Here is a 25,943-nt window from a genome sequence, read left to right as displayed (position 1 = left end):
CTCTCTTAATACTTATGCATTAGTAACGTCACAATTCTAACCCAAAGCCAGGCTTAATAGGCAAGTAGTGGCGGACGTGCGCCTATAGCCTCACTTTGGGTACGAATTATGACGTCATGCATGAATATTAAGAGAGGCTTATAACAAGAGTAAAGCATTTCAGTATTAAAGCCTTAAAATTGAAAAGCACAAAATATATGTTTATTTTAAAACAATTGACACTCCTACTAAGCTTGGGAAGGGCCTGGGGGTATCGACAAGGTCATTCTTGCAGTAATTTGACCAGCCAGTTTGGAAAAAGTTAATACATAACTTACTCTTTTGATATGTGTAATCAACTGCAAAGCAGGCCACTATCAAATAGTTACCTTACAAAAGATTGACATGTGTACATAAAGAAGTATAATGAAATGACCCCTCCAATGTTCTGCACGCCTCAAATACTTCAGACATTGTCGAACTAAGAAAACTTTAACATTTGTAAAACGGTTCAAAAATAAACCATGGTAATGGTAAATGTTAATAAACCATTTTATACAATAGATGGATTGCACTGCACGTCAATTGACTGCCATCTTTGATGCAAAACAATGGAAAAGTGCATGTGTGTACGCGCTGCACGACTCTCAGCCAATGATAGCTCTTCACGCATGCACAATTCATCAAAGATGGCTGCCAATAACGTCTATTGGTTGGTTATGAGGGGTTACTAGAAATGCTACAAGTTCTAGACCCTGGCCTGTGGCCCAGTGATTATTTTGAGCCATCTCGTGTCATAAAATTTATTTAAAAAATTAGTTCTGATAACTAGTAACTGTAGACTTGACAATAAAATGGTCAAGCACGTCTTTCCAACAATGATTACAAACATTGGCAGAGAGGTCTGGGCCCAATTTCGTAGCGCTGCTTAGCGGCCGATTTTGTGCTTACTTTGCAATTTTTATTTCATAGCGCTGCTAACCGTAAGCACACGAAAAGGCATGCTAACCTTCCGGTGCTTACCGCACGAAAATAAATGATGTCACAATGCAAATTCACGGTAAACAAGCAATATGGCCGCCCAATTTTTCTGCTAACCAGTGAAATACGCTAAGGCTTATGCAATTTTTTTCTGCTACAGTAAGCATGCAAATTTGCTTACTGTTAAGCAGTGCTTAGAGCTGCTAAGCACTAAAACTTGCTTAGCATGAAATTTCTTCCTTGATAAAAACAGTATTACCAACCAAATTTCCATTTTGTTGCATTTCCTTAGTTACAGGTATTCAGCTTTGTATGGTTATCTTGAAAATCACGCAGAAATTTGGTGTGGAAAGTCTGTCTTTATCAAGGCAAACATTTCAAATTTTTGTGCTTAGCGGCTCTATGAAATTGGACCCTGATCATAACAATCAACTTCTCAACCCTAACATCAACTCAGTAAATACTTTACCATTTTGAACATGTGAAGGGCAAACTCTCGAGTAAAAAAAAAGGACTTTTTGCTAAAAACTGGAACTTATATTTGTACTTTAAATTTGGAAAATGCGGTTCATAAGTCTTACTTATTATTATTATTATTATTATTAACAATATCTTAACAGTTTCACAAAGTCTTTCTCATTAACCCAGGTCAAAATTCCAGTTGAACCTAGTTAAACTGGGTTTAACTGGAACTAATGGAAACCAGTTGATAAACTAGTTAAACACAGTTAAAACCAGTTGGTTTAATATGGAAAATGGACAGAAACCAACTGGTTTATAATTTCAACCTAGTTGGAACACAGTTAAACCTAGTCCAAACCAGTTGGTTAATATGGAAAATGGACGAGTTTGGTCACTATCCAGTTGAACCAGTTGACCCCAGTTAACTAGGTTCAACTGGAATTTTTACCTGGGAACGCTTGGCTCAAGGAATTTTCGATCAAGTGTTAACAATCAACATAAATTAAAAATTACTTTTTTATGGTCTCAGCCCTTAATGTCTTCAGTCGACTCGTACTAAAAATGCTTCACGTTCAAAATCTTACTTGATTCCGTTTGAACCCTGCTCTCCTTGATAATGCCTGGCACAGAACTCTGTAATCCTCTGCAATGCTATGACTGTCTTCTCTTTTGGCAGCGACGTTACTATCCTGACAAAGTTTGGGTACTCAAAGCACTGCAAAATCATCACAAAGTATAAAACACTTTTAACTACAAAGTATTCGATAGAAGTTAATAGATGTTAAATTTGCATCGAGGATAAAGTATATTTTATTTATTTATTTATTTATTTATTGTTCATCCTGGGAAATCCATTCAGTAAGAAAAACTCACTGATCTCCCATGGATCCCAGCTAATAACAATGTACAGAAATGCACTTAAGATAAAAGATTAAAAATTTACACAGTAAAACATTGCACATTCATTTAAAAAACCACTTTTTTAAATTATTCATTTTGGTTTTACCGATATACACCGATGTTTAATAGCACTATATACTCAATAATTGTACGAGGTCTGTGAAAAAAATTACAGGCACTTTACTCGGGTGGGATTCGAACCCATGACCTTTGCAATGTATTCATTGTGTTTTGTTTAAAAAGGATTGACACTTTGGGTTAGCTTCATGAAGATGCAGGTGGCTGTCATCAGACAGGGTGAGCTGTTCGAATTGATGATAAGATAAGATAAGATAAGATAAGAACTTTATTATCCCACACTGGGGAAATTAAAACTGGCCATGATTCATACAGTACAGACAAAAACGCTTAATATTATTTAACAACAAACAGATAGATAAAAATATTAATTGATTAAGAATAACAGGTAGAAAAATATGTATCTAGCATGGATTACAAATTATGCACAGCAATATTTATAGACAAGGTAAAATGATTCCTTCAGTTAGTCTTCTCTTAACCACCCTCACTCAAAAGAGCTCTAGTCTTCATGGTGTCACTGTAAATTTGCTAATGTTTATTGTCTTTCCACCATGCAAACCTTTAAAGGCAGTGGACACGAAGACCACTATTCTCACTTGGTGTATTCCAATGTATGAATAAAATAACAAACCTGTGAAAAGTTTGACTCAATTGGTCATCAAATTTGCTAGAGAATAATAACAGAATAAAATAATTATTCACAATGATAAATTCATAAAATATATTTCCCCTATAGTATTTTTAATCCGAATGCAAACAAAGTAACACAAAACAAACTTTTTTCTTCCAACATACCTTTCCTGGGAGACAGAACACCGATTCTTCCTCTACAAGTTTTGTCACAAACGCCATGTCATCCTTAAAGCAGTCAAACTTATCCATGTCAATTCCAAACTAAAGGGGATGAAGAGACAATGGTAGATTAAAGCCATTGGACCCTTTTGGTAAACAGTGTTGTCCATGGCCCACACTTTGTGTACCACAACTTCTATATCAAATAACAAACCTGTGAAAATTTAGGCTCAATCGGTCATCGGAGTCAGGAGAAAACAACGGAAAATCCCACCCTTGTTTCCGCGCTTTTCGCCGTGTCATGACATGTGTTTAAAATAAATCCGTAATTCTCGTTAACGAGAATTTATATTGTTTTGCTGTTTTCTCAAAAAGTAAAGCATTTCATGGAATAATAATTCAAGAGAAGTCTTTCACCATTGCCTTCTGTAAACCCTGTAAGTTATTTGTAAATCTGTGAACTTTTATTTTTTTTTCTGAACCGAAAGGGTCCAATGGCTTTAAAGAGTAACTTAAGCCAATATGTTGTTTAGATGAAACCAGCATTTAAAGACACTGGACACTATTGGTAATTGTCAAAGACCAGTCTTCTCACTTGGTTTATCTCAACATATGCACAGAGTAACAAACCTGTGAAATTTGAGCTCAAGTCGTCGAAGATGCAAGATAATAATGGGGAAAAAACACCCTTGTGCTGCGAAGTTGTGTGCTTTCAGATGCTTGATTTCGAGACCTCAAAATCTAATTCTGAGGTCTCAAAATCAAATTCATGGAAAATAAATTCTTTCTCGAAAACTACGTTACTTAAGAGGGAGTCGTTTCCCACAATGTTTTATACTATCAGCAGCTCCCCATTACTCATTACAAAGTTATGTTTTATACTAATAATTATTTTGAGTAATTACCAATAGTGTCCACTTACAGTGGTCACTATTAGTAATTACTCGTGTGACAAGGGTGTTTTTTTCTTTCATTATTATCTCGCAACTTCAACAACCAATTGAGCTCAATATTCCACAGGTTTGTTATTTTATGCACATGTTGAGATACACCAAGTGAGAAGACTGGTCTTTGACAATTACCAATAGTGTCCAGTGTCTTTAACACATAAAATTTTTTTTTTTTTAAGAAAATAGTGCTGCTTCCCAGGTTGTCTCATAATCTTGGGTGGGTCCCTGGATTTTCAGCATCTAACGGTTGGCATCTGACTGGCATCCCCTAACAAAGATATTGACTAGAAAAACCAGCAACATACAGTAGGGCTAAATAGCTTAGTTGGTAGAGCGCTGGAATATTTATACGAAGGTCACTAGTTCAAGTCCAACCCCAGTCAATTCATCTTTCAAGCTTACCATAAAATACATGGCTCCACAGGGCATGACAGGGAAGAGTCCTGGTACGTGAGATAGCGAGTCATAAATTAACTCGGAATTCTCCTACAGAAATAAACAAAAAGGAATTTTATCTCCATTATTATAATATTGACTTTTATATGGCACAATTTCAAACCATGATTTTAAAACAACTTTATGAAATTGGGCCCGTATCGTCACTCACCTGAAAAACTTTCATGCTTTTTGTGTAGAAATCTGACGGTGTTTCGGAGAATATTCTTGGTAAAGCTGCCTGAATGACTGTACAGGGACCAAGGATACGTGTGGATAGGTTCATCAAACCCTGCCTCACCTACAAAGAGAACATCAGAGCGTGAATTATGGGTTGAATCAAAAGACAAATTGACAAGAGCGGGATTCGAACCAAAGGGCAATTAAGTATGCTTGGGTGGGGGGGGGGGAGATACCAAGGTAATTCACACTCTAGAAAGTCTTCGTAGTAGCCTGATGATAGATGGATCCTATGGACTTTTTCAGAGGGGGGGGGGGGCGGGCCGGAGGTAGGGATATGAAAAGAATCTTGATAAGAGAGTCTAGTAACTGACCTCATCTTTGAATGCATCACATGGGTCATGGATCAGGATCCAGCCTAACCTCCAACCTGGTACAAGATACCTGCAACAAAACAAAGCACTAATTTTATTATGTTCTTCGTTGAGCGATCTTGTGAGAACGTCATCCAAAGTAAAGTTTGAATCCGCTGTCATGGCTGTATGCGGTCACCCCAGTTTATGGCATTTGGGTTCTTCCCAACTATTTATGACGAACTCATGGTTAAGTGACTTGCCTAAAGGCACAACAAATTGTGTCATGACCGGGATTCGCACCCACGCTTTGCTGCTGGCAACAGTAAATCTTGGGTTCTGTGAACTAGACCGCTCAGCCATAACATGCCAAAACTAAGATTAAACTTGTGAGCATATACTAAAAAAGAAATATCATTCAGGCCTGATTAAGGATGATGTGTCGCCCCTAAATTTTGGAATAGTCTTCCCCCCCCCCATCTCTGCGCTCTCAATTCACTTCATATTATCAAGAAGCATCTGAAACCACATCTGTTCCCACAATGATTGTTTAGTTGTTTATAATTTTAATTTGCACATTTGTATCAGAATCGTTCCTATGTTTATTTTGCTGGATATCATCAGTGGTTTGGTATTTGGTGCCTTCGATTAGCTTCCCTGGGTCTACCCCGCGGTGCTCACTCGGTAGAGCCCCTGACAAGAGCTAAACGAACAATCACTCACTGCTCTAGTGGTGATGTCATGCACCTGACCCACTCCACAAGCAGGGCACTGGGGGCTGACCCCAGTGAGCCCTTGGAATGACGTCAACGTCAACGCTATTCAAGCGTACCGGGGGCAGACCGAAGTCTACCCAGGGAAGCCAATTGGACGCACCAAAAGTATAGTGCTCCTTTTTTGGGTGGGGGGGGGGGGATGGAGTATAAAAAACTGGAACTCTGGCAACAGCCATAAAACTGGCGTCCCCGCGTTAATTAAACGGACAAGAAAGTTGTTTTGTTTGGAATGTTCTGGTGTTGCTACAATGTCTTAATCATCGTTTTCTTCAAATGTGAATTTTATTACTGCACCTTTTTGCGAGTCCACCGCATGTTAGTACTGGGACGTTTTTGGCGATGGAGGATAACGGATGAAAATCTTGCCCCGGAAAAACCATGTCAGCATAAACTTCATCCGACAGGATGGGCAATCTGTGTCGCTCAGCAACTAAAAAAGAAACGAGACATAATTTACATTAAAAAAATTAAAATAAAAAAAAGTGAATTGCTTATGGACACAGGTGTCAAGGCTGGGACTCGAACCCACACTGTTAATCAGAAACATTTAAGTTTACATCCGGTGCTCTTAACCACTAGGCCATGACACACTGTAAGTACTATTTGGCCATCCTAGTACAGGTATTCAATAGTACTTGATACTTGACTAAAAAAACTACTTGACTACAACACGCGACTATCCCAACCAGCCCCCAAATTCTCCCAAAATCTTTGCAAGAAAGTGAGCATGCAGTTGTTTTCTTGAACTTGTTTCTTACTTCTGCAGATGTCCTCAAGATGTTCCTTGTTGAAGACTCCCCCGCACGGGTTGGACGGACTGTTGACTATGATGCATGCCGTCTTGTCATCGATTAGAGATTCCATGTGTTCAAGATCAGCCTCCCAAGATTTCTCAGGCTATCAGTGGAATACAAATGAAAGTTTCATTGTCATTTTGTCAAAAAGTTTCAATCACAAGTGCGCTCTATGAGGAGAGGGTGCAGTAAGTAATGTGTAGACTGGAGCTGTTATAATAATAACCCATTTTTATATCGCGCTTTTCACTCGTGTCTCAAAGCGCTTCCGACATTATTACACCTGGTCACTGGGCCTTAAATCATTCCTTAAACCATCTCAGCTCCCTGGGGAGTATCTACTCGGCTAAACCAACCACAATAACCATCTCTGCCCTCATAGGTACCCATTTACCCATGGGTGGAGAGAAGCAATTATAGTTAAGTGTCTTGCTCAAAAACACAAGTGTCACGACCGGGATTCAAACCCACACTCTGCTGAACAGAAGAATCAGAGCTTGAGTTCAGTGCTCTTATCCACTCAGTCATGACACCCAACAAATGATAACCAATAAGCCTTTAAGTATTGCTTAAAGCTTTGCATTGTGTGGATAAATAGGAAGAAACTATAAATAAATAGTAAACTTGCGGGTACAACCATGTGTAAATCTCTTTTGTGGGAGTGTTGGCTCTGTTGGCTCTGTTTATTTATAGTTTCTTCCTATCTAATTCAACCAGAACAACCTCATCAATCCTTGTTACATATTTATTTTCTATCGCTTCTGCATTTAAACTGTTCTGCCATCTTGTGGCTAATATTATGAACTTGTTGTGTCATGTCTAATGTTCATCTGTCCTTTTGTCTGCATGTCTGTCTATTCTTTTATTTTGTTTCTTTGTCTGTCTGGCTGTTTTTTTACAAGCTTCTGCTTAATCAAAATGGCCCCATACTCTTTTTAATGAATTTATGTTTACTGTTCCTTAATGATTTTGTTGCTAATTATTCCTTAATACATGTGATTGTCAATATTTTTCATGGAAGCATAGAAATAAATGTGTATTTGAATTGAAAATGTAAAAAGAAATTCGGATCCAATAGTTTCCTAACTTTATGGGCCTTTTAAAAAAACCTACCAGTAGTTTGTATCCCCTGGGTTCAAACTGGTATGACCCTGCCAATGTGCGGTATATAGAGAAACCAGGACAGGGTACCAGCACATTCTGACCTGGGTTGGCTAGCACTAGTAGCGCCATCTCTATTGCACCGGAACAACCACACGATAAAATCACATCCTGGCAATAGAAGACAATGAAGACAAACAAGAAAAAGTTAAATTATTTGTGAATTAAATTTGTTTTGTTTAAATGCAGCACGGACACTATTGGTAATTACTCAAAATATTTTTTAGCATAAAACCTTACTTGGTAATGAGTAATGGGGAGAGGTTGATAGTATAAATCATTGTGAGAAACGGCTCCCTCTGATGTAATGCTGTTTTCGAGAATTTTTCACGAATTTGATTTCAAGACCTTAGAATTAGATTTTGAGTCCCAAAATTAAGCATCTGAAACCACACAACTTCGAGTGACAAGGGTCACAGGTTTTTTATTTCATACATGTTGAGATACACCAAGCGAGAAGACAGGTTTTTGACAGTTAGGCCTACCAATAGTGTCCAATGTCTTTAAATTGATGCAAAGCAAATTTTGACATCACAGGGCTGTTTTGGCAGCGAGTGTTACACAGGAGTTGTGTGATGTCAAAATTCGTACCGCATTTACATTTGCAGTTATCAGGATGATCCATGCTTCACACCGTGTGTACTTACAGACACTGGACACTATTGGTAATTGTCAAAGACCAGTCTTCTTACTTGGTGTATCTAACATGCATAAAATAACAAACCTGTTAAAACTTGAGCTCAATTGGTCGTCAAAGTTGCGAGATAATAATGAAAGAAAAAACACCCGAAGTTGTGTGCTTTCTAATGCTTGATTTCGTGACCTCAAATTCTAAATCTGAGGTCAAATTTGTGAAAAATCACCTCTTTCTCGAAAACTACGTCACTTCAGAGGGAGCCGTTTCTAACAATGTTTTATACTATATCAACCTCTCCCCATTACTCGTTACCAAGCGAGGTTTTATGGTAATAATTATTTTGAGTAATTACCAATAGTATCCAAATGGGCAAATTTAAGGTTGTTAACATTTTTAAAGAAACATACAGAATATGTTTTTGCTAACAACAAAGTTTCTGGCAGTGTAAGCACTTTATGTGACCCACCATATAAACTGACAAACCTGTAGGCCCTAGAAGTTTGAGATTGATCGGCCATCTGGGCCACGTGATAAAAACGATCACACGTTTTGCATCACATCGATTTTAAAACCCAATGAATAAAACGCTCACCCCAAGCTATAAACTCCAAACTGGATATTAGTTTTATTTATTTCTCATCAAAAGTTACATTTTAGACAGAAATATTTAAAGGGATGTTTTCTGCTATCATCACCATTAGAACGTGTAAGTTTTAAATAAATCTGTGATCTAGACAAGTTTTTTTTTTTACAATTATGTAATGTTCCTTTGAATTATATAGCCTATAAATATTAAATGTAAAACAGGTCAAACTTACCCGACATTATTCTTCAAATGTACACTATTTAACTAATTTATTTCCCCAAAAATATATAATTAACCGCCCTTTAAAAATCAGTATCCCATTTCTTAGATCTCCAGTTATTAACAAATAGTTGCACCTTTTATTCAGGGTCTAACACCCACACTTCCCCTGTGTAATGCGATCATGTTAACCTATTATATTTCTTCATGGACCAACACAGTAAGTTACCCCTGCACGGTTTTGACACCCATATGACCTGCGCACACAGCAAAATTTACTCCAGTTTGTAAAGTCAACCCCAGGCAGAGTTCACAGAGTGACATTGTTGTTCAAGAGACATTGGGGGGGGGGGGAGTGATTATGGGTTCTTTCAGATCATCTTCTTAAAGGCAGTGGACACTATTGGTAATTACTCAAAATAATTAATGACATAAAACCTCACTTGGTAACGAGTAATGGGGAGAGGGTGATAGTATAAAACATTGTGAGAAACGGCTCCCTCTGAAGTGACGTAGAAAGAAGTAATTTTCCACGAATTTGATTTCGAAATCAAGCATCTGAAAGCACACAGCTTCGTGTGACAAGGGTGTTTTTTCTTTCATAGTTATTTCGCAACTCCGACGACCAATCGAGCTCAAATTTTCACAGGTATGTTATTTAATGGATATTATATGTTTAGATACACCACGTGAGAAGACTAGATTTGGACAATTACCAATAGTGTCCATTGTCTTGATGACTGATGACTTTTCACTGGCTTAGACAATGGAGGTAGAGATGCTTAGGCAGACCACGCACGTAAAACTGGCAACTTTTGTACTTGGGTTTACTGTCTCTGTAATTCCACCCATGTCAATTAAATTCAAGTGCAGACGGTAGGAAGATTATTCCATCGGAATATTACCCAGGTCATGGTAAAGTTACCCAAAATGTTTATACAGCGCAAACATGATTTATGCTGATACATCATCATACCAAACTAATCTATCCAAAGATTTAGCGAGCTGACTCTTTCGGTTTGGCCATAATAAATTATCAACGGTTCAGGTCAACATAACATGAAACACCAACGATCGATCCCAACAATTTTGTTTTGCTTCTGTATAGTGATGCCTGAAGGTTTAAAAACATAGTTTACTTTTGTTGGGAAAAGCTTGGCTCAACATTTTTGGGTTTTAAACTTGGAATTAACTATTCATTTTATGAGGGTTATTTTGGCTGAAAGTTTGATAAGTTATTACGCCAAAACCCAATTGAGTCAAAATTTCCACAGCTTTTGTATTTTATGCACATGTGGGATACTCCACGTGAGAATTCTGGTCCCTGACAAAAGGTGTCCAACGCCTTAAAAAAATGAGTGTTAAATTTCACTTTTTTAATTTTTTATATATTTTATTTTTTTTACTAAATACCTTAAATGTGAGTGGAGACTCTGGGATTGAAAACTCTTTAGCAACTGCTTCTCTAGCAGACTCCATACCTGAAAAAGAAAGTCAACATTCAATTTTCATTTAATAAAAGGGAGAACAAACATCATTGTATTCATCTTCATAGAACAAATAAAAAAGAAGAGGACAAATACCCAAGTGGCCAAGATCATCGATTTCATTCCAAAGTAAAAGTCATTTCATTATAAGCCAGTAAACGCCATTCAAAACTATACTGATGTTGAAGACCTTTGATCTAAAATAGCTGCCAATAATTTCACCAACTCTTCCTAACCTAGGATTTATCTTAGAACTAAGAATGAGTTAAGTTCCCGAAAACCATAGACGTTATAGTGCATTGAACCCATCCAAAGCTAGGATATAATCATCCTCAGTCGAGAAATCGTTTTGAGAAGTCTGCTGCTGGTTCACTGTTATATAGGCCCTACTTTGTTCCTTCAGTGAATATTATGGAGCCATTCAATTTGCCAAAATAATGTGGGTTGGGTTGGGTCAACATAACTTCAGAATAAAATAAAAATTTGTTAACATTGAGTGTTCTACATATTGGCCCTAACTTCTGGAGTATTCTGATTCTACCATAAATGACAAGAATCCTAGGCTTATCACTTAGCTGTTTTGGACATCTAAAACTTACGAAAACTTGTTCAAAACATTTGCATCATTTTTATTTAAAAACAACCAAGTATACAAACTGATGACAAATCCCATCCGCGTGAAATACAAATTTGCATCGGGGTAAAAGATAATTAAATTTGGTTAAATTACCCTTTCACGGGTGTGTTTTTAGCACTGTATACTTAGTACTTTTGAAGGGGTTCTGTGAAAACAAATCACAGGCATATATAACTCGGGTGGGACTCGAACCTACGATATTTGGGAATCTATAGCAGTGTCATAGCAACTAGACCCCCGCCGATATTGCCCGGGCAGCCCGGTAGCTAGCGGCAGTTAGAATCCTATCTTAGCCGCGGGCACCACAGTTCAATTAACTTCATTTAAATCGGGGATGTTAATTTGAAAATTACTGTTGTCCTTTACAGATGACGAATTCCTGTTATGGTCAATCTCATTTGAATAATCAATAAATGAATCTTGTATCAATTTCAAAAACAACATCTGGTGATATATTGTAGTCACTAGTAACAATATTATTTGATTTAATATAAAAGTACCTCTACACTCTTAAGTGGGAAATAGTTATTTTGGTCCTTAAAGGAACAGTACAAAATTGGTAAGAAACATAAATTGTGAAGATCAGAGATTAACATTAAACTTACACGGTCAAATGATAAAACATCCCATGAAATATTATTGTCTGAAATGTCACAGGGGGCCTATTTGTTGAGAAATAAATAATGTTTTGAGTTCATCGCTCAGTGAGCGTTTTCCACTATTTTCTCATGACCCAGAGGGCTGATCGATCTCAAACTTCAACAGGTTTTTAAGTTTATGTAATTGGTGGATAATTACCCTACCAGCAACTGTTTGGTTTTTAGCAAAAACCAATTCTATAATGTTCCTTTAAAGACAGTGGACACTATTGGTAACTGTCAAAGACCAGTCTTCTCACTTGGTGTATCTCATCATATGCATAAAATAACGAACCTATGAAAATTTGAGCACAAACGGTCGTCGAATTTGCGAGATAATAATGAAAGAAAAAACACCCTTGTCACACGAAGTTGTGTGCTTTCTGATGCTTGATTTCGCGACCTCAAACTCTAAACCTGAGGTCTCGAAATCAAATTCGTGGAAAATTACTTCTTTCTCGAAGACTACGTCACTTCAGGGGGAGCTGTTTCTCACAATGATTTATACCATCAACCTCTCCCCATTACTCGTAATAAAGACAGATTTTATGATGATAATTATTTTGGGTAATTACCAATAGTGTCCACTGCCTTTAAATTGTGCAGATTGATTTTGTGCACAGAAAACTGTTTAGATTATATGGTAATTTGTTAATTTATTATTATTGCTGTGATGAAGTACACAACATTTGAATGCTAATATTATTGAGTAACAAAACGGTGACACCTTTTTGTGTAGCGTTTTGCTTTGCTATTCAAGGGAAATCGTTCACTGCAAATGGTAAATCACAAAGTTATGTAGTTTAAAAACCCCAGCCCTCCTATTAAAGGGAAGGTACACTATTGGTAATTGTCAAAGACCTGTCTTCTCACTAAATGTATCTCAACATATGCATAAAATAACAAACTTGTGAAAATTTGAACTCAATTGGTCATCGGAGTTGGGAGAAAATGATGAAAGAAAAATCACCCGTATTGGACGAATTTGTGTGCTTTCAGATAGGAATAAAAGACTTCTAGCTAGAATAGAAGTCTTTTATTATTTTAGTGAGAAATCACCTCTTTTGTCAAAAACTACGCTACTTCAGAGGGATTCGTTTCCCACAATGTTTTATACTATCATCAGCTCTCCAATGCTAGTTCAAGTCAGTTTTTAAGTTAATATTTGTTTTGAGTAATTACCAAAGGTGTACTTTCCCTTTAAAGACACTGGACACTATTGGTAATTGTCTAAGACCAGTCTTCTCACTTGGTGTATCTCAACATGCATAAAATAACAAACCTGTGAATAGAACTCAATTGGTCGTCCAAGTGGCGAGATATTAATGAAAGCAAAATCACCCTTGACACATGAAGTTGTGTGCTTTCAGATGCTTGATTTCGAGACCTCAAAATCTAATTCTGAGGTCTTGAAATCAAATCCATGGAATACTACTTCTTCCTTGAAAACTACGTTACTTCAGAGGGAGCCGCTTCTCACAATGTTTTATACTATCAACAGCTATCCATTGCTCGTTAGCAAGTAAGTTTCTATGCTAACAATTATTTTGAGTAACTACCAAATGTGTCCAGTGCTTTTTAGTCTTCATTGTGGTCTGGGAATCTCTGGAACTCTTTAGAGGATTTTACTTTAGGGGGAGACTTTACTGTATAAGAGGCAAAGAATGTATTAACAGTATGGGAGTATCCAACCTCGTTCCCAGGGGTGATCGATCTCGCCGCCCCATTTTTTCCCAGCATGCCTTGCTCAATCATGACCCCTGGAAGTGTAACTCCCAAATATCCAAATATATGGGATATTACAATTAGTCCCGTAGTAGATCTGTTCTGTGTTGGGCGTTAGTCGCACACACGCTGGATGCGCTGTGTGTAATAAAAGTCATAAACTTGCCTTGGCGTTCAGTGTTGCGTGACAAAAACTTGAATACGTACATCTTTATACGCATGCGTTTTGGCAGATAGAGCTTTTTGAAGACGCACAGCGTTTCATATTTTGCGCGTTTATGATAGCCAATGAAAGACAGGGATCAGAGTTTCCCTCCAAGGGGTAAGGGACGTACGCAGAGCTAGCAGGTGATACGGCTCGCTGCCCATGGTAGCAAGGTTGGGGAGTATTTGTGTGAGGACACCCTCTGCCACATCCGGCATGGTATTCAATGCAAGCTACCACCTTTTTTTTCTTGTGTAGGTACCAGCAACCTAACATCCGGATTCACTTTCAAGAATGTGATCAAAATGCAGGTATTATACGAAAGTAGAAACAAAATTATCAAAGTCAGCCCTGTGGTTTAAAGGGATTTACGTATACTTAGAAACGTTTGGTTTTTATTGCCATTAAATTTAAGAGTGCCAACCAAATGATACCTTCCCTTTAAATCAACACATTAAATGCAGTCTCATCTGAACAGAATGTTGACATAACGTCAAGACCCCTCGCATGACTTCACAAGCTTAAATAGCTCCCTCACTAGAGGTCATAGAAAGATTAAACGACTTATCATTGGCTTAGAGTTGCACTGGAGCCCACAGCCACGTCCCATACGTACAGCTCCAATGTTTGAACTCAACATTTAGTGCTATCTTGTGCAACTCAGGTCTAGATGTCTAGAGTAAAAGATATGAGGCATTTTGCTGCCGACATAAAATGTAGCAAAGTTCAAAGTTTATTTATGTGTATAATACATGTAGTATTAGTAATGATTAATGTGCGAGTTCGATACTGTAATTAGCAGGATAGCAGGATACCACAAAATAAAAAAAGTTTTTTTCATATGTATGTTTGGTAATTACTCTGAAAATTAAGGCCAATAAAAACTTACGTGGTAAAATACGTCAGCTTCGAATAGTCTACGAACATGAAATGCATCTTGAGAAAAATTTCACTTCACAGAACTGCGGTTATGGAAAAAGATATCACTTTTATCCTAAATAATCTGAACTTTTAAAAGCATTTAGTGTAATCCAAAGCATGGGCATATAACTGCGCAAGATTTTTACCATTATCTTAAAAATGCTTAGAACACCTTTTGAAATGAAATGTTATTTTTATGCAAAAAATAGTTAATGGCCTGACGTTTCGACCCTATAGCAGAGTCTTTCTCGAAGGCTAAATGACAACACAACAAACATGAACAGGTAACTAAGTGAAACATAAGCAGTGAAGTGGAAATACATGAATGGGGTTAGAAAGCATACAGAAAAAAGCAGGGGGTAAACAATGAATGGGGGACAAAAAGGGAGGTGAAAGGAAGGGACTGGCTTGACCACAAGCAAGAAGATGAAAACACAAAGGACAACATCAAGGGTGGGGAGGTGGGTTAAAAAAGTAATTAATTAGTGAATGAGGCTCAGGCTAAAAGGCTATGGGGAAAAAGGAGACGGCAAAACAAAAGGTTTATTAGTCGTTTCCTTCTGGGATGTTCAGACCATGGGGTTGAATGGTCTGGAGGCGTCTAATCCAGTTATTTTTATGGTATATTTACAACCATTACAGGGGTAAAACAACAGTGGGCTCAAATTACGTATGATCGATTTAAATCAAAAAAATTTTGCAATCTCAACAGAACTCCAACATGGGGTCGGGTCATGACCCCTTGCTTGATTTCACAAGTTCTCTCACTACATGTCAAAGGAAGACCTATCATTGGCTGAGAGTTGCGCTGGAGGATACACCCTGGTACTGTTCCAGTGTTTGAACTCAACAATTAGTGCCATCATGTGCGATTCAGGTCTAGATGTCTAGACTAGAAGATATGAGGCCTTTTAAAGGCACAGGACACTATTGGTAATTATTCAAAATAAATGCTAGCATAAAAACTTACTTGGCAATGTGGAGCTGTTGATAGTATAAAACATTGTGTGAAACGGCTCCCTCTGAAGTAAAGTAGTTTTCACAACTTCGGGTGACAAGGGTGTTTTTCTTCCATTATTATCTCGCAACTTCGACAACCAATTAAGTTCGAATTTTCAAAAGTTTGTTATTTTGTGCATATGTTGAGGTACACCACATGAGAAGACTGGTCTTTGACAATTACCAAAGGTGTCCAGTGCCTTTAATCAAATGCATCAATGCTGAGATAGCAATAGTTCAAAGATTGATTTATGATTGCAAATTATAGAAGTGGCACACATTCTGTGTATCGTGTATGATTAAACATTTGAATAAGTTACAGACATGAGGCTTGACCTAACAAAGCTTTTAATTAATCTTAAAATGATTTTGGTGAAATTGGGTGTATACGTGTAGGACCTTCATATGAAATGCACGTAAGACTGACCATTGTACGTATAGTAGTTTGGTTTACCGTAGAGAAACGTTTTACTAAACGGAACGAATAATTTGAATGACAATGAATTCGTTTTCACACAGATGGACATATATACATTGTAGTTAAAGTTTAAAGGGAAGGTACATGTTTGCTACTCAAAACAAATATTAACTTAGAAACTGACTTGGTAACGAGCATTGGAGAGCTGTTGATAGTATAAAACATTGTGAGAAATGGCTCCCTCTGAAGTAGCACAGATTTTTAGAAAGAGGTTATTTCTCACTAAAATAATAAAAGACTTACTAGCCAGAAGTTTTTTATTCCTATCTGAAAGCACACAAATTCGTCCAACAAGGGTGTTTTTTCTCTCATCATTTTCTCACAACTTCGATGACCAATTTAATTCGATTTTCACAGGCTTGTTATTTATGCTTATGTTGGGATACACCAAGTGAGAAGACTGGTCTTTGACAATTACCAAACGTGTACTTTCCCTTAAAACCTTTCACTGTAATTTTTCTGCAAGGAAGTTTTCAAATTTCAAAGAAATTCATGCTTATGAGTCATTTACGTGTGTTATGGGCTTCATATAGGCATATAAACACAGTTTATTATTGTTATCAACGCAGAACAGCACCTTCCATTAAATTTACATCCATCAGTAAAACCCTTCCCAAGCCCTTAATCTGAACTCCAAACAATCTCAGACTCAGTCTTAAAAAAGCCCCTTGAGTTACCGTCATCACTTCTCACTTCTCGGAGATGCAAACACATTCTTATGACATCACACTGCTGCCATAGCAACCCTCCCCCATAAATGGATAATGGAATTTTAATTCAATTACTGGTCAGAGAATATACTTCAACTGAACAAATTCAGGATTGATTATTTCTGTAGTCTTTTCAGTTGATGTTGCTAAAAGGTTCATCAACTAAATTAGCATTTAACGCACTACATGTCTGCATAACTTTGATCGTTGGATATGACTATATTTAACCCGCACTCATGCACTATGAGTGTATTAAGTTTGTTTACCTTCTACCTTGTTCACATTTAAGCACTGTGCAATGAAGGTGATTGCCTCCATGCCCCCTGGTTATTGCTTTGGTGCCCTTGAAATGCTCCGTAGAAATTTACAATTTCCTCACCTATAGGGGGCCCTTTGCCAATGAAAAAATGCTTTGGTGCCCTTTGCCCCTTCAAAAACAATATCTTCTATCTATGAGTTCATAATGCATAGGACGATGTAGTGCATGTATAATGTATGAAGGTTTGAATTATGAGACCTACTCCTTTTACACATGTACATAGCACCATGCTACCAATCAAACCAGGATCACCAGGGCGAACCCCTTCTCATTTCGATACGTGCACTTGGTTCTTTTACGTGCGGTACACTACTTAAAGAAAACACAGATTAAGATCCCATTCGAAGGACAAAGCATTGAGTGTCTTGCATTTAAGGACACAGGTGTCGCGACTGGGACTCGAACCCACACTCTGCTGATCAGAAACACCTGAGTTTGAATCTGGTGCTCTTAACCAATAGGCCATCCATGACACACCACTACTCCAAAACCCTGGTCAAGGCTAATTGGGGTAGGGTAGGGGGCCGCTGTGCTCACTGCTGCAGTCCTCTACCACTTCACGACAGTGTAAACAAATCTTTAGCTAGAATATCTCACCATGAATAGGCCAAACCCAAGCCATAATGACAGCACGTACGCAATGAACAGACTAAACACACAAATTTCCCTTTGCTTCATTGAACGCTTATACAATATATGGCATTGAACTTTCACTACAAGATATAAAAAACTCTTTTTGTCACTGCTCAAAATTTGTTTTGATGTGCAACAGTGACTTCAGGGCCTGTGTCACGGGCAGTAACCATTAACAAATGACTGAAATTCCAACAAACCTGTTGTTTAGGAAATCATACGTCATATTTTCACTTAACCCTCCCACTGTCTGACCCTTTAATAATCTCAACTTCATGGACATTGATTTGTGTAAACTGTTGTCATCCATTTAATGTTGACCTTGATGGATGTCCAATGGAACAGATCCACAACTGTCAAAGTCATCAAAAGGAAATATCAGTCAACTTATGAGTCTGGATGTAAAGTAAAAAAGTAGGTGGGTCATTCCGTGTCAAATCAACCAGTGGTCCCCAGGTGACCCTCTCAGATTTTGATGAAACTTCATCAGAATGATTGGATGTTGCAAAAATGAACACAGACAAAAAAGCTAAGTCATACTCCATGTCGTTTTCGAGATATGACCGTTTGAAATTTGGCCGAGGCGGCCATTTTGTGCTCGCGCGAGACGCGAAAAGTGATTTTTGTGATAATTTCCGACTTTGAAAGCTCATAATTTAGTTTTTGTACCAGGTAGAGAGCTCAAATTCAGTATTCCATCTTACTTTTTGCCAAATTTCATGAATCTGCACTCAATTTAAATGTATTTCCTTTAATTTTCTAGTTATGGTCACCCAAAGTAGGCACTTTAATCAGCCGAAAATGTTTTTTGTGATTTTTGGGGTCACCCTGTGCCCACATGAGGGGTCAAATAAATCCTATATTCCCTAGGTATTATCTATGGGTGCATGTTTATACCCATAAGCAATTATAATCTCACCAATGCAATAATTTAGAAATAGCATGGGCCCAAAGTTGGTTCCAGCCAGAAAAAGGTCAAAAAGACCCTGCCCGTCTTGACCCCGCGATCAATTGAAATGTTTTTTGAAATTGATACCAGTTAAACATATATATTATATCTACTTATACACCAATTTTCAGCTTTGGCACTCAACTCCTTCATGGTGTGGTGGCAATTTGAATATTATATGTTTTTGGCACATTTTAATGTAATATCATACAGTATACATGTACATGTACATTCATGTACACATGTACAATACATGGTAAAATATGTTTGAAGCTTGTGTAACTTATTTTTTTCTGGCTAGCAAAAAAGTAAGTTTATTTGTGTTATTGTTTTTAGAAATGGGTTGATGATGCATGTTTTTAACTGCAATAAATAATTTAAGGCAGGTACCACGAAGTGCTGCAAAATTCTCCAATAACACACACAAAATATTGGAACCATACCCCAGTATGGAACCATACCCCAGTGTACCGTGTGTAGTTTCACTTGAAACATGGATCAAACCACACAATACAAATTAAATCTGCCAGTACTTAACACTAACTATCTGTCATATTCTTCTCTGGTTTTAACCCAACCCCAGTCCCTTTGTTTCCTCCATGCTATGTTTATGCTGGTTAAACTTTCCAATCACATGGTCACCTCATTTGCATATTAAACGCTGGTATTACTTTCCATACACTACTTTTTTAGAACAATACTTCTCTAATGTGTATCACATGCAAACACTCATTTCTCAAACAAAATATGTACTTGTGTATCACGCAGACACCACAGATGCCAATGCGTTGATGTTACTTTTTGCTAGCCAGAAAAAATAAGTTACACAAGCTTCAAACATATATTACCATGTATTGTATGTGTACATGAATGTACATGTACATGTACACTGTATGATATTACATTAAAATGTGCCAAAAACATATAATATTCAAATTGCCACCACACCATGAAGGAGTTGAGTGCCAAAGCTGAAAATTGGTGTATAAGTAGATATAATATAAATGTTTAACTGGTATCAATTTCAAAAAACATTTCAATTGATCGCGGGGTCAACCGGGGTCAAGACGGGCGGGGTCTTTTTGACCTTTTTCTGGCTGGAACCAACTTTGGGCCCATGCTATTTCTAAATTATTGCATTGGTGAGCTTATAATTGCTTATGGGTATAAACATGCACCCATAGATAATACCTAGGGAATATAGGATTTATTTGACCCCTCATGTGGGCACAGGGTGACCCCAAAAATCCCAAAAAACATTTTTGGCTGATTAAAGTGCCTATTTTAGGTGACCATAACTAGAAAATTAAAGGAGATACATCTAAATTGAGTGCAGATTCATGAAATTTGGCAAGAAGTAAGATGGAATACCAAATTTGAGCTCTCTACCTGGTACAATAATTAAATTATGAGCTTTCAAAGTCGGAAATTATCAAAAAAAATCACTTTTCGCGTCCCGCGCGAGCACAAAATGGCCGCCTCGACCAAATTTCAATGGGTCATATCTCGCAAACGACATGGAGTATGACTTAGCTTTTTTGTATGTGTTCATTTGAGCCACATTCAATCATTCTGATGAAGTTTCATCAAAATCTGAGGGGGTCACCTGGGAACTTTTCTGAAAACTGGTTGATTTGACACGGAATGACCCAGGTGACTCTTAAAATTCCTACATAGAGGTCAATAGAATCCCAAGAGGAGTGAATCACAAGCTACATGTATAGATAACGAGCAGCCTTTGAAATGCTTTGAAAGTTCAAAGACAAAACAAACCTTGTGTGTTATTTGATACGAGGGAAAGATGGCTATAAATCAGGGCCACATTTCAAAGAGCTGCTTTGTAAGCGCAAAAAATACCCAGCTAAGCCAAGTACAACTTCCAGAATATTGGGTTACCAGCCAAAATACCACGTCCTTTGTACAATCTGTGACTGGTATCCTGCTTACTTTTGGTATTATAGGCCTACACACAAATGTGTAAGCAACGTTTTCATAGAGCTGCTATTTAACAAGCAGCTAAAGCACAACACATTTATACCTACCGCAATAGGGTTACCAATTCCACAATATATCATGCCCTATGTACAATATCTGTGACTGGTATCCTGCTTACTTTTGCTGAAGAAAGGTTTTCTGCATTTAAGCAACTCTATCAGCCCACTCTTTCAAATCCAGACTTCATAACATTCTTATGAACATGCCCCCTGCTCACAATTTATGAACTCTAGCTGTATGTTATTATAACTAGCTTCTTGTTTACTTGAGTAGGGTAAAAAGAAGGTTTTAAAAAGTCAACTTACCCAAAGCAGGAACATATCCATTGTTCTTCATTCCTGTGACGACATCGCATACAGCCTCTCTCATCTCTTCACACGTTGACAAGTTACCAAACAGTGTTGGATCACCTGCAGGTTTCAAACATTTATTGAACAAATCAAACAAACTTAGGTTCAATCAGTTTGACGGTTCTTTTTAAAAATTTTCAATAAGCCATTTGCCTGTTAGATTTGAATATTGTCTGCTTGATCCCAAGTTACCGCTTATATTTGAATTTCTCAGACTACAGAGGCAGTTGCTGTGTCATATAGTTCGGAGGAAGCCTTTGCATAGCAACCTCCAAAAGCTTGCCACACACCGCGCTATAGGATCTTCAGGCTACACAAAGTCGAAGCTCAGCCCACCCAGTTTTTGTCTCTTTTCTTCAAAATATTTCCTCAATGTTCTTTTGAGTGTTATGAAAGGATTCATTAGACATTGAGGATCAAGCTCTTAGAACTTGTGTCATGGTTTTCGGAAAGTGGTTACAATGTGGCAAATCTGGTGACTAGTCTGTCAAAATTGTACGACTTGGACCATTTCGCCCTGTTATGTCAATGCTGTCTTGTAACCCTACCGCCTTACGTTCGTCTGGAGGAGTGTTACCTTACTATAAGTCTCGAAATATTCTACCTACTCTTGTCTTGACACTTACCAAGAGACAGCGCGATGAATTCCTTGTCTGGGTTTGGTTCCAGCTTTAGGCCGTCTACAATAGCTCGGATCGGGTTGTGCGTCCTCATTGCCATGTCCGAGCCAGAAACTGTCCATTTCGTTCTCTTGCCATTCTGAGGTTCAGTCATCTTTGCAGGGTACAGACTTTATAAATTCTACAAAAGAAAATTACAGAAAGAAAATTTACAATAGTTTCTCAACTTTTTTTAGAGGGATTGAATAGTAAAAGGTTTTTGCGGACAGTTTCAGGAACTTATTCTCACGGAACGTCCTGAAATTTAAACTTGAGTATAAATTCATTCTCATTCAAATGGATTATTCACCGACTTGCGCTGGGCTTGCAATCAATTTTCAAAAAAAATCCAGCCGGTGTCCGCACGACAAAGTATGCAGGGTGTGCAATCGTCCTGCAAGTTATTATATTTTTTTTTAAATGGTCTTTCTCCAGAAGCAGTCAGAGCAGACTTATCGAAATGTCGAGTTGAAACCAACGGTTCTTTGCAGAGCCACCCCAACTCTTTTGGAGATTATCATTACATAGTGTTACCCCAAACCTTAATATAACGTATTTCCACCATGCAAAGATTCAAATCCTACTTAATAAGTTATCTTAAATATAAAAGTATGGGATGTACTTTGGGACTAATTTACATTTGTGGCCAACAACACACTGCACTGACAACGCTTAAATAATAAGATGATGGGAGGATGGAGGGTTGCAATTATTGATTATCAATATCATATTAAAATGTCACCAAATAACTGACATTGTTTAACTGACATTGCTAACTAATGGGTGCATTCGAATAGCTTCCCGGGTCGACCCTGGTCTGCCCCCGGTACGTTCAAATAGCTTTGTCCTCATTCCAGGGGTTCACCTGGGTCAGCCCCTCGTGTCACAAGGGGCAGGCCCACAGTGCATGATGTAACCACGAGAGGGTGAGTGATCGTTCGATTAGCTCTTGCCAGGGGCTCACACGAATGAGCACCACGGGGGCGACCCGGGAAAGCTAATCAAACGCACCCAATGTTGGAACAGTTTTTGCTCAGGTACTATCCTCTATTACTCACTATAATAGGTGATGTAGGTTGTACTTTTGTACATGGTTGTACTTTTGTTAATCTTATCTGTTTTCTCTTTGACTTGACCTTGAGGACTATTCACAATGGGTATTTTTGAAGGCACTGGACAATATTGTATTGGTAATTATTCAAAATAATTGTTAGCATAAAAGCTTCCTTGGTAATTAGCAGTGGTAAGCTGTTGTCTTTGATAGTAAAACTTTGTGAGAAACGGCTCTCTCTGAAATAAGCATAGTTGCGATAACGTAACCCTCCGCCGTCGGCAGGAGGATTACGATATCATAACTAAAAGTTAGCAGTGTTTGAGAAAAAACTTTGTGCTGACAAGATGGCTGTTTTTTCGTCCATTTATTTATCTTGCAACTTTGACGACCAAATGAGTTGAAATTTTCACAGGTTATGGTTATTATATTTTGTGAATATGTTGAGATACACAATGAAAGGACTGAGTGTTCTTTGATTGACAATATATTACCTGTAGTAGAATGTAGTGCCTTTAAAGACAGTGGACACTATTGGTTATTGTCAAAGACTAGTCTTCACAGTTGGTGTATCTCAACATATATGCATAAAATAACAAACATGTGAAAATTTGAGCTTAAATGGATGTCGAAGTTGCGAGATAGTAATGAAAGATAAAACACCCTTGTCACACAAAGTTGTGTGCTTTCTGATGCTTGATTTTGAGACCTCAAACTCTAAACTTGAGGTCTCGAAATCAAATTCGTGGAAAATTACTTCTTTCTCGAAAACTACGTCACTTCAGAGGGAGCTGCTTCACACATTGTTTTATACCATCAACCTCTCCCCTTATTATTCGTAATCAAGGCAGGTCTTATGATGAAAATTATTTTAAGTACCAATTACCAATAGTGTCCACTGCCTTTAAACATAGGCCTACTGCCTGTCTGGTCCTTGCTCTGTTTGGTTCAACCAAAGTGAACCAACCTGACACAACATTGTAAATGTAAGTACCACAGTTATAAACAGAAAATCGATTTTTAAAGACTTCTTACGTAACCTTCCTTTCTATTCTACTACTAACGGTAGCCATGTGTGTAATTCAGCTCAGTTAAACGATCGATCCCAATCCGCAGTTTGTGCGTGGCAAAATGCCGGGAACAAATTCGAACAGTGTCACAATTTTAGTTGTGACACCGTTCACACGTTCACATCACAATCAATGGAGAAACGTTGTCACAATAGTTTTATACTTGTTTGTGGTATTTTGTAAATAGAACGAGTTCATATTTTAAATCTCGATCCCACCACTATCCCTCAATTCATTCTCAATCTTTATATCAAAAAAGATCTTACCTTTCGCTAATCCAGTACAGTTGTTTGACGAATGCCGAGCAATTATTTCTCACATGAATGTGTAGGAGTAGGACACAAGGCAAGTTCGTCGTGTGTTTTTTTTTTTATTACTACGCACATGAAAATCGTTTGATCTACACACACACACGTCCCACACACACTGTACTGCACGCCGATCGTTTTACTCTCACTACCATCACGTGTCACCGAAATGACGTCAGATCCGTCTGGAGGTGTGGCCAAACAACGCAGTTTCATTGGTTGAAATGTGGGCGTGAATTATCGCTCCAATGGTACACGGATATTATTCAGTTGTTGACCGGGTAGGTTTTTTCCATGGAAAACAAAACCACACTGTGACTCAGCTATAAAACTAACACTAATACAGCATTATTGATTCAGCAGATTAATAAAAAATAGTATTCGATATTTGTTCAGTATTGTCTATTCACATGTGGTCTAGTCCTTATGTTTATCTGCTGCTCCCAAAACACACGAGAATCGATCCCCATTTCAATCTCTAAACTCGCATTGAGGTGTTGCTCCAGTTGAGCTGGAACTTATTTTCTTTTCAAGATCGAGATCAAGACAAGAAATTAAATTTTGGGAATGTATCTTAAGTATTTCTGAATCTGGTTTTTCAGTAAAATAATAATTAAAGCATTTTGGTGGAAGGGTATCGCAAATAGCATTGTGTGTATTTATGCGTATATAAACACATTTCGTTCTACACTGTTTATTATTTATTATTTATAAATAATATAAATTTGATTTTAGCAAATAAATTTGAACAATTTCTAACAACTTGTGTTTTCCCGTTTCACTAGCACAACAAAATATTTATATACAATATATTTCTCTTTAGTCCAACTTTTATTTAAGTCCTTGAAGTCTTGAGTCCAAAACCGACGCAGCAGTGTCGACCTCGACCAGTCCTAGTCTTTTTGGTCAAAATTCGAGAAGTCATAAAAGTTCAGGCGACGGCCAAAGTCATGTTTCATGCACTTTAAAAGAGAGAGCATTATACCCCCGTTCGGTAATTACTCCAAAATGGATGACCACAAAAACTTATTTTGTAAGACTAGCGCTTTAACTGTATTTCACGTATTAGTATTCCTTCGTAATAACCGCTCTAGATCATTGGTGCAAGACGTCCCTGTTTTTGTGATCCGCCCATCGACGGATGCCGGCCGCCAATAGAGTGCGCTATATCAAATCAAAGTGTATTATCACCAATGCAAAACTTTGGGATCAAAACTATTATCATTTTTTAGTAGGCCTAAGCCATCCAATTAATACAACAACTCGGGCTTGGAGAAAAACAAACGCAAAGCAATATTTTTCTCCGTTGGGACCCCATTGTTGTAAAAAAACCCAAAAAAAACAGAGTTATGTTAAAGATGCTGTGTCAGATTTTTGACCCCAAACATTAAAAAAAAATTTTTTGAGTGAATGGTATTTCAAAGAGTATCACCCGCTCTAACGAAAAAAAGGTTAACTTTTACTTTTAATGGTCAGGAACAATGACAAAATTTAAAACGTTTCTTATAAAACACATAAGAATT

General features: G+C 37.6%; 1 protein-coding gene across 1 annotated transcript; it reads right to left on the bottom strand.

Annotated features, from left to right (window-relative positions):
• Window positions 1-1,807: 1,807 nt before the first annotated feature.
• Window positions 1,808-24,548, bottom strand: LOC117288759 (tyrosine aminotransferase-like). Its single transcript, XM_033769590.1, has 12 exons — window positions 24,379-24,548; window positions 21,959-22,133; window positions 21,288-21,392; window positions 10,700-10,767; window positions 7,797-7,955; window positions 6,648-6,786; window positions 6,184-6,319; window positions 5,135-5,204; window positions 4,753-4,881; window positions 4,548-4,631; window positions 3,199-3,297; window positions 1,808-2,137 (listed from the first exon to the last, which is right to left on the bottom strand). The coding sequence occupies exons 2-12, from the start codon at window positions 22,104-22,106 to the stop codon at window positions 2,003-2,005; spliced, it is 1,272 nt and encodes a 423-aa protein (XP_033625481.1). The 5' UTR covers window positions 22,107-22,133; window positions 24,379-24,548; the 3' UTR covers window positions 1,808-2,002.
• Between the last annotated feature and the right edge of the window lie 1,395 nt (window positions 24,549-25,943).

Source organism: Asterias rubens, chromosome 4, assembly GCF_902459465.1.
Source record: "Asterias rubens chromosome 4, eAstRub1.3, whole genome shotgun sequence".
NCBI classification, from domain to species: Eukaryota; Metazoa; Echinodermata; class Asteroidea; order Forcipulatida; family Asteriidae; genus Asterias; species Asterias rubens.
The sequence above is the reverse complement of the archived record's forward strand: the minus strand, read 5'-3'. Positions and strand labels throughout refer to the sequence as shown.

Excerpts from the sequence above, each read along its gene's own strand:
- LOC117288759 (XM_033769590.1), bottom strand. The coding sequence starts at position 22,106 with ATGACTGAACCTCAGAATGGCAAGAGAACGAAATGGACAGTTTCTGGC. Across the intron at positions 5,205-6,183 it reads TGCGGTGGACTCGCAAAAAG|GTATCTTGTACCAGGTTGGA; the intron begins GTGCAGTAATAA and ends GTTTTGTTGCAG. Across the intron at positions 2,138-3,198 it reads TGTTCTGTCTCCCAGGAAAG|TGCTTTGAGTACCCAAACTT; the intron begins GTATGTTGGAAG and ends ATGATTTTGCAG.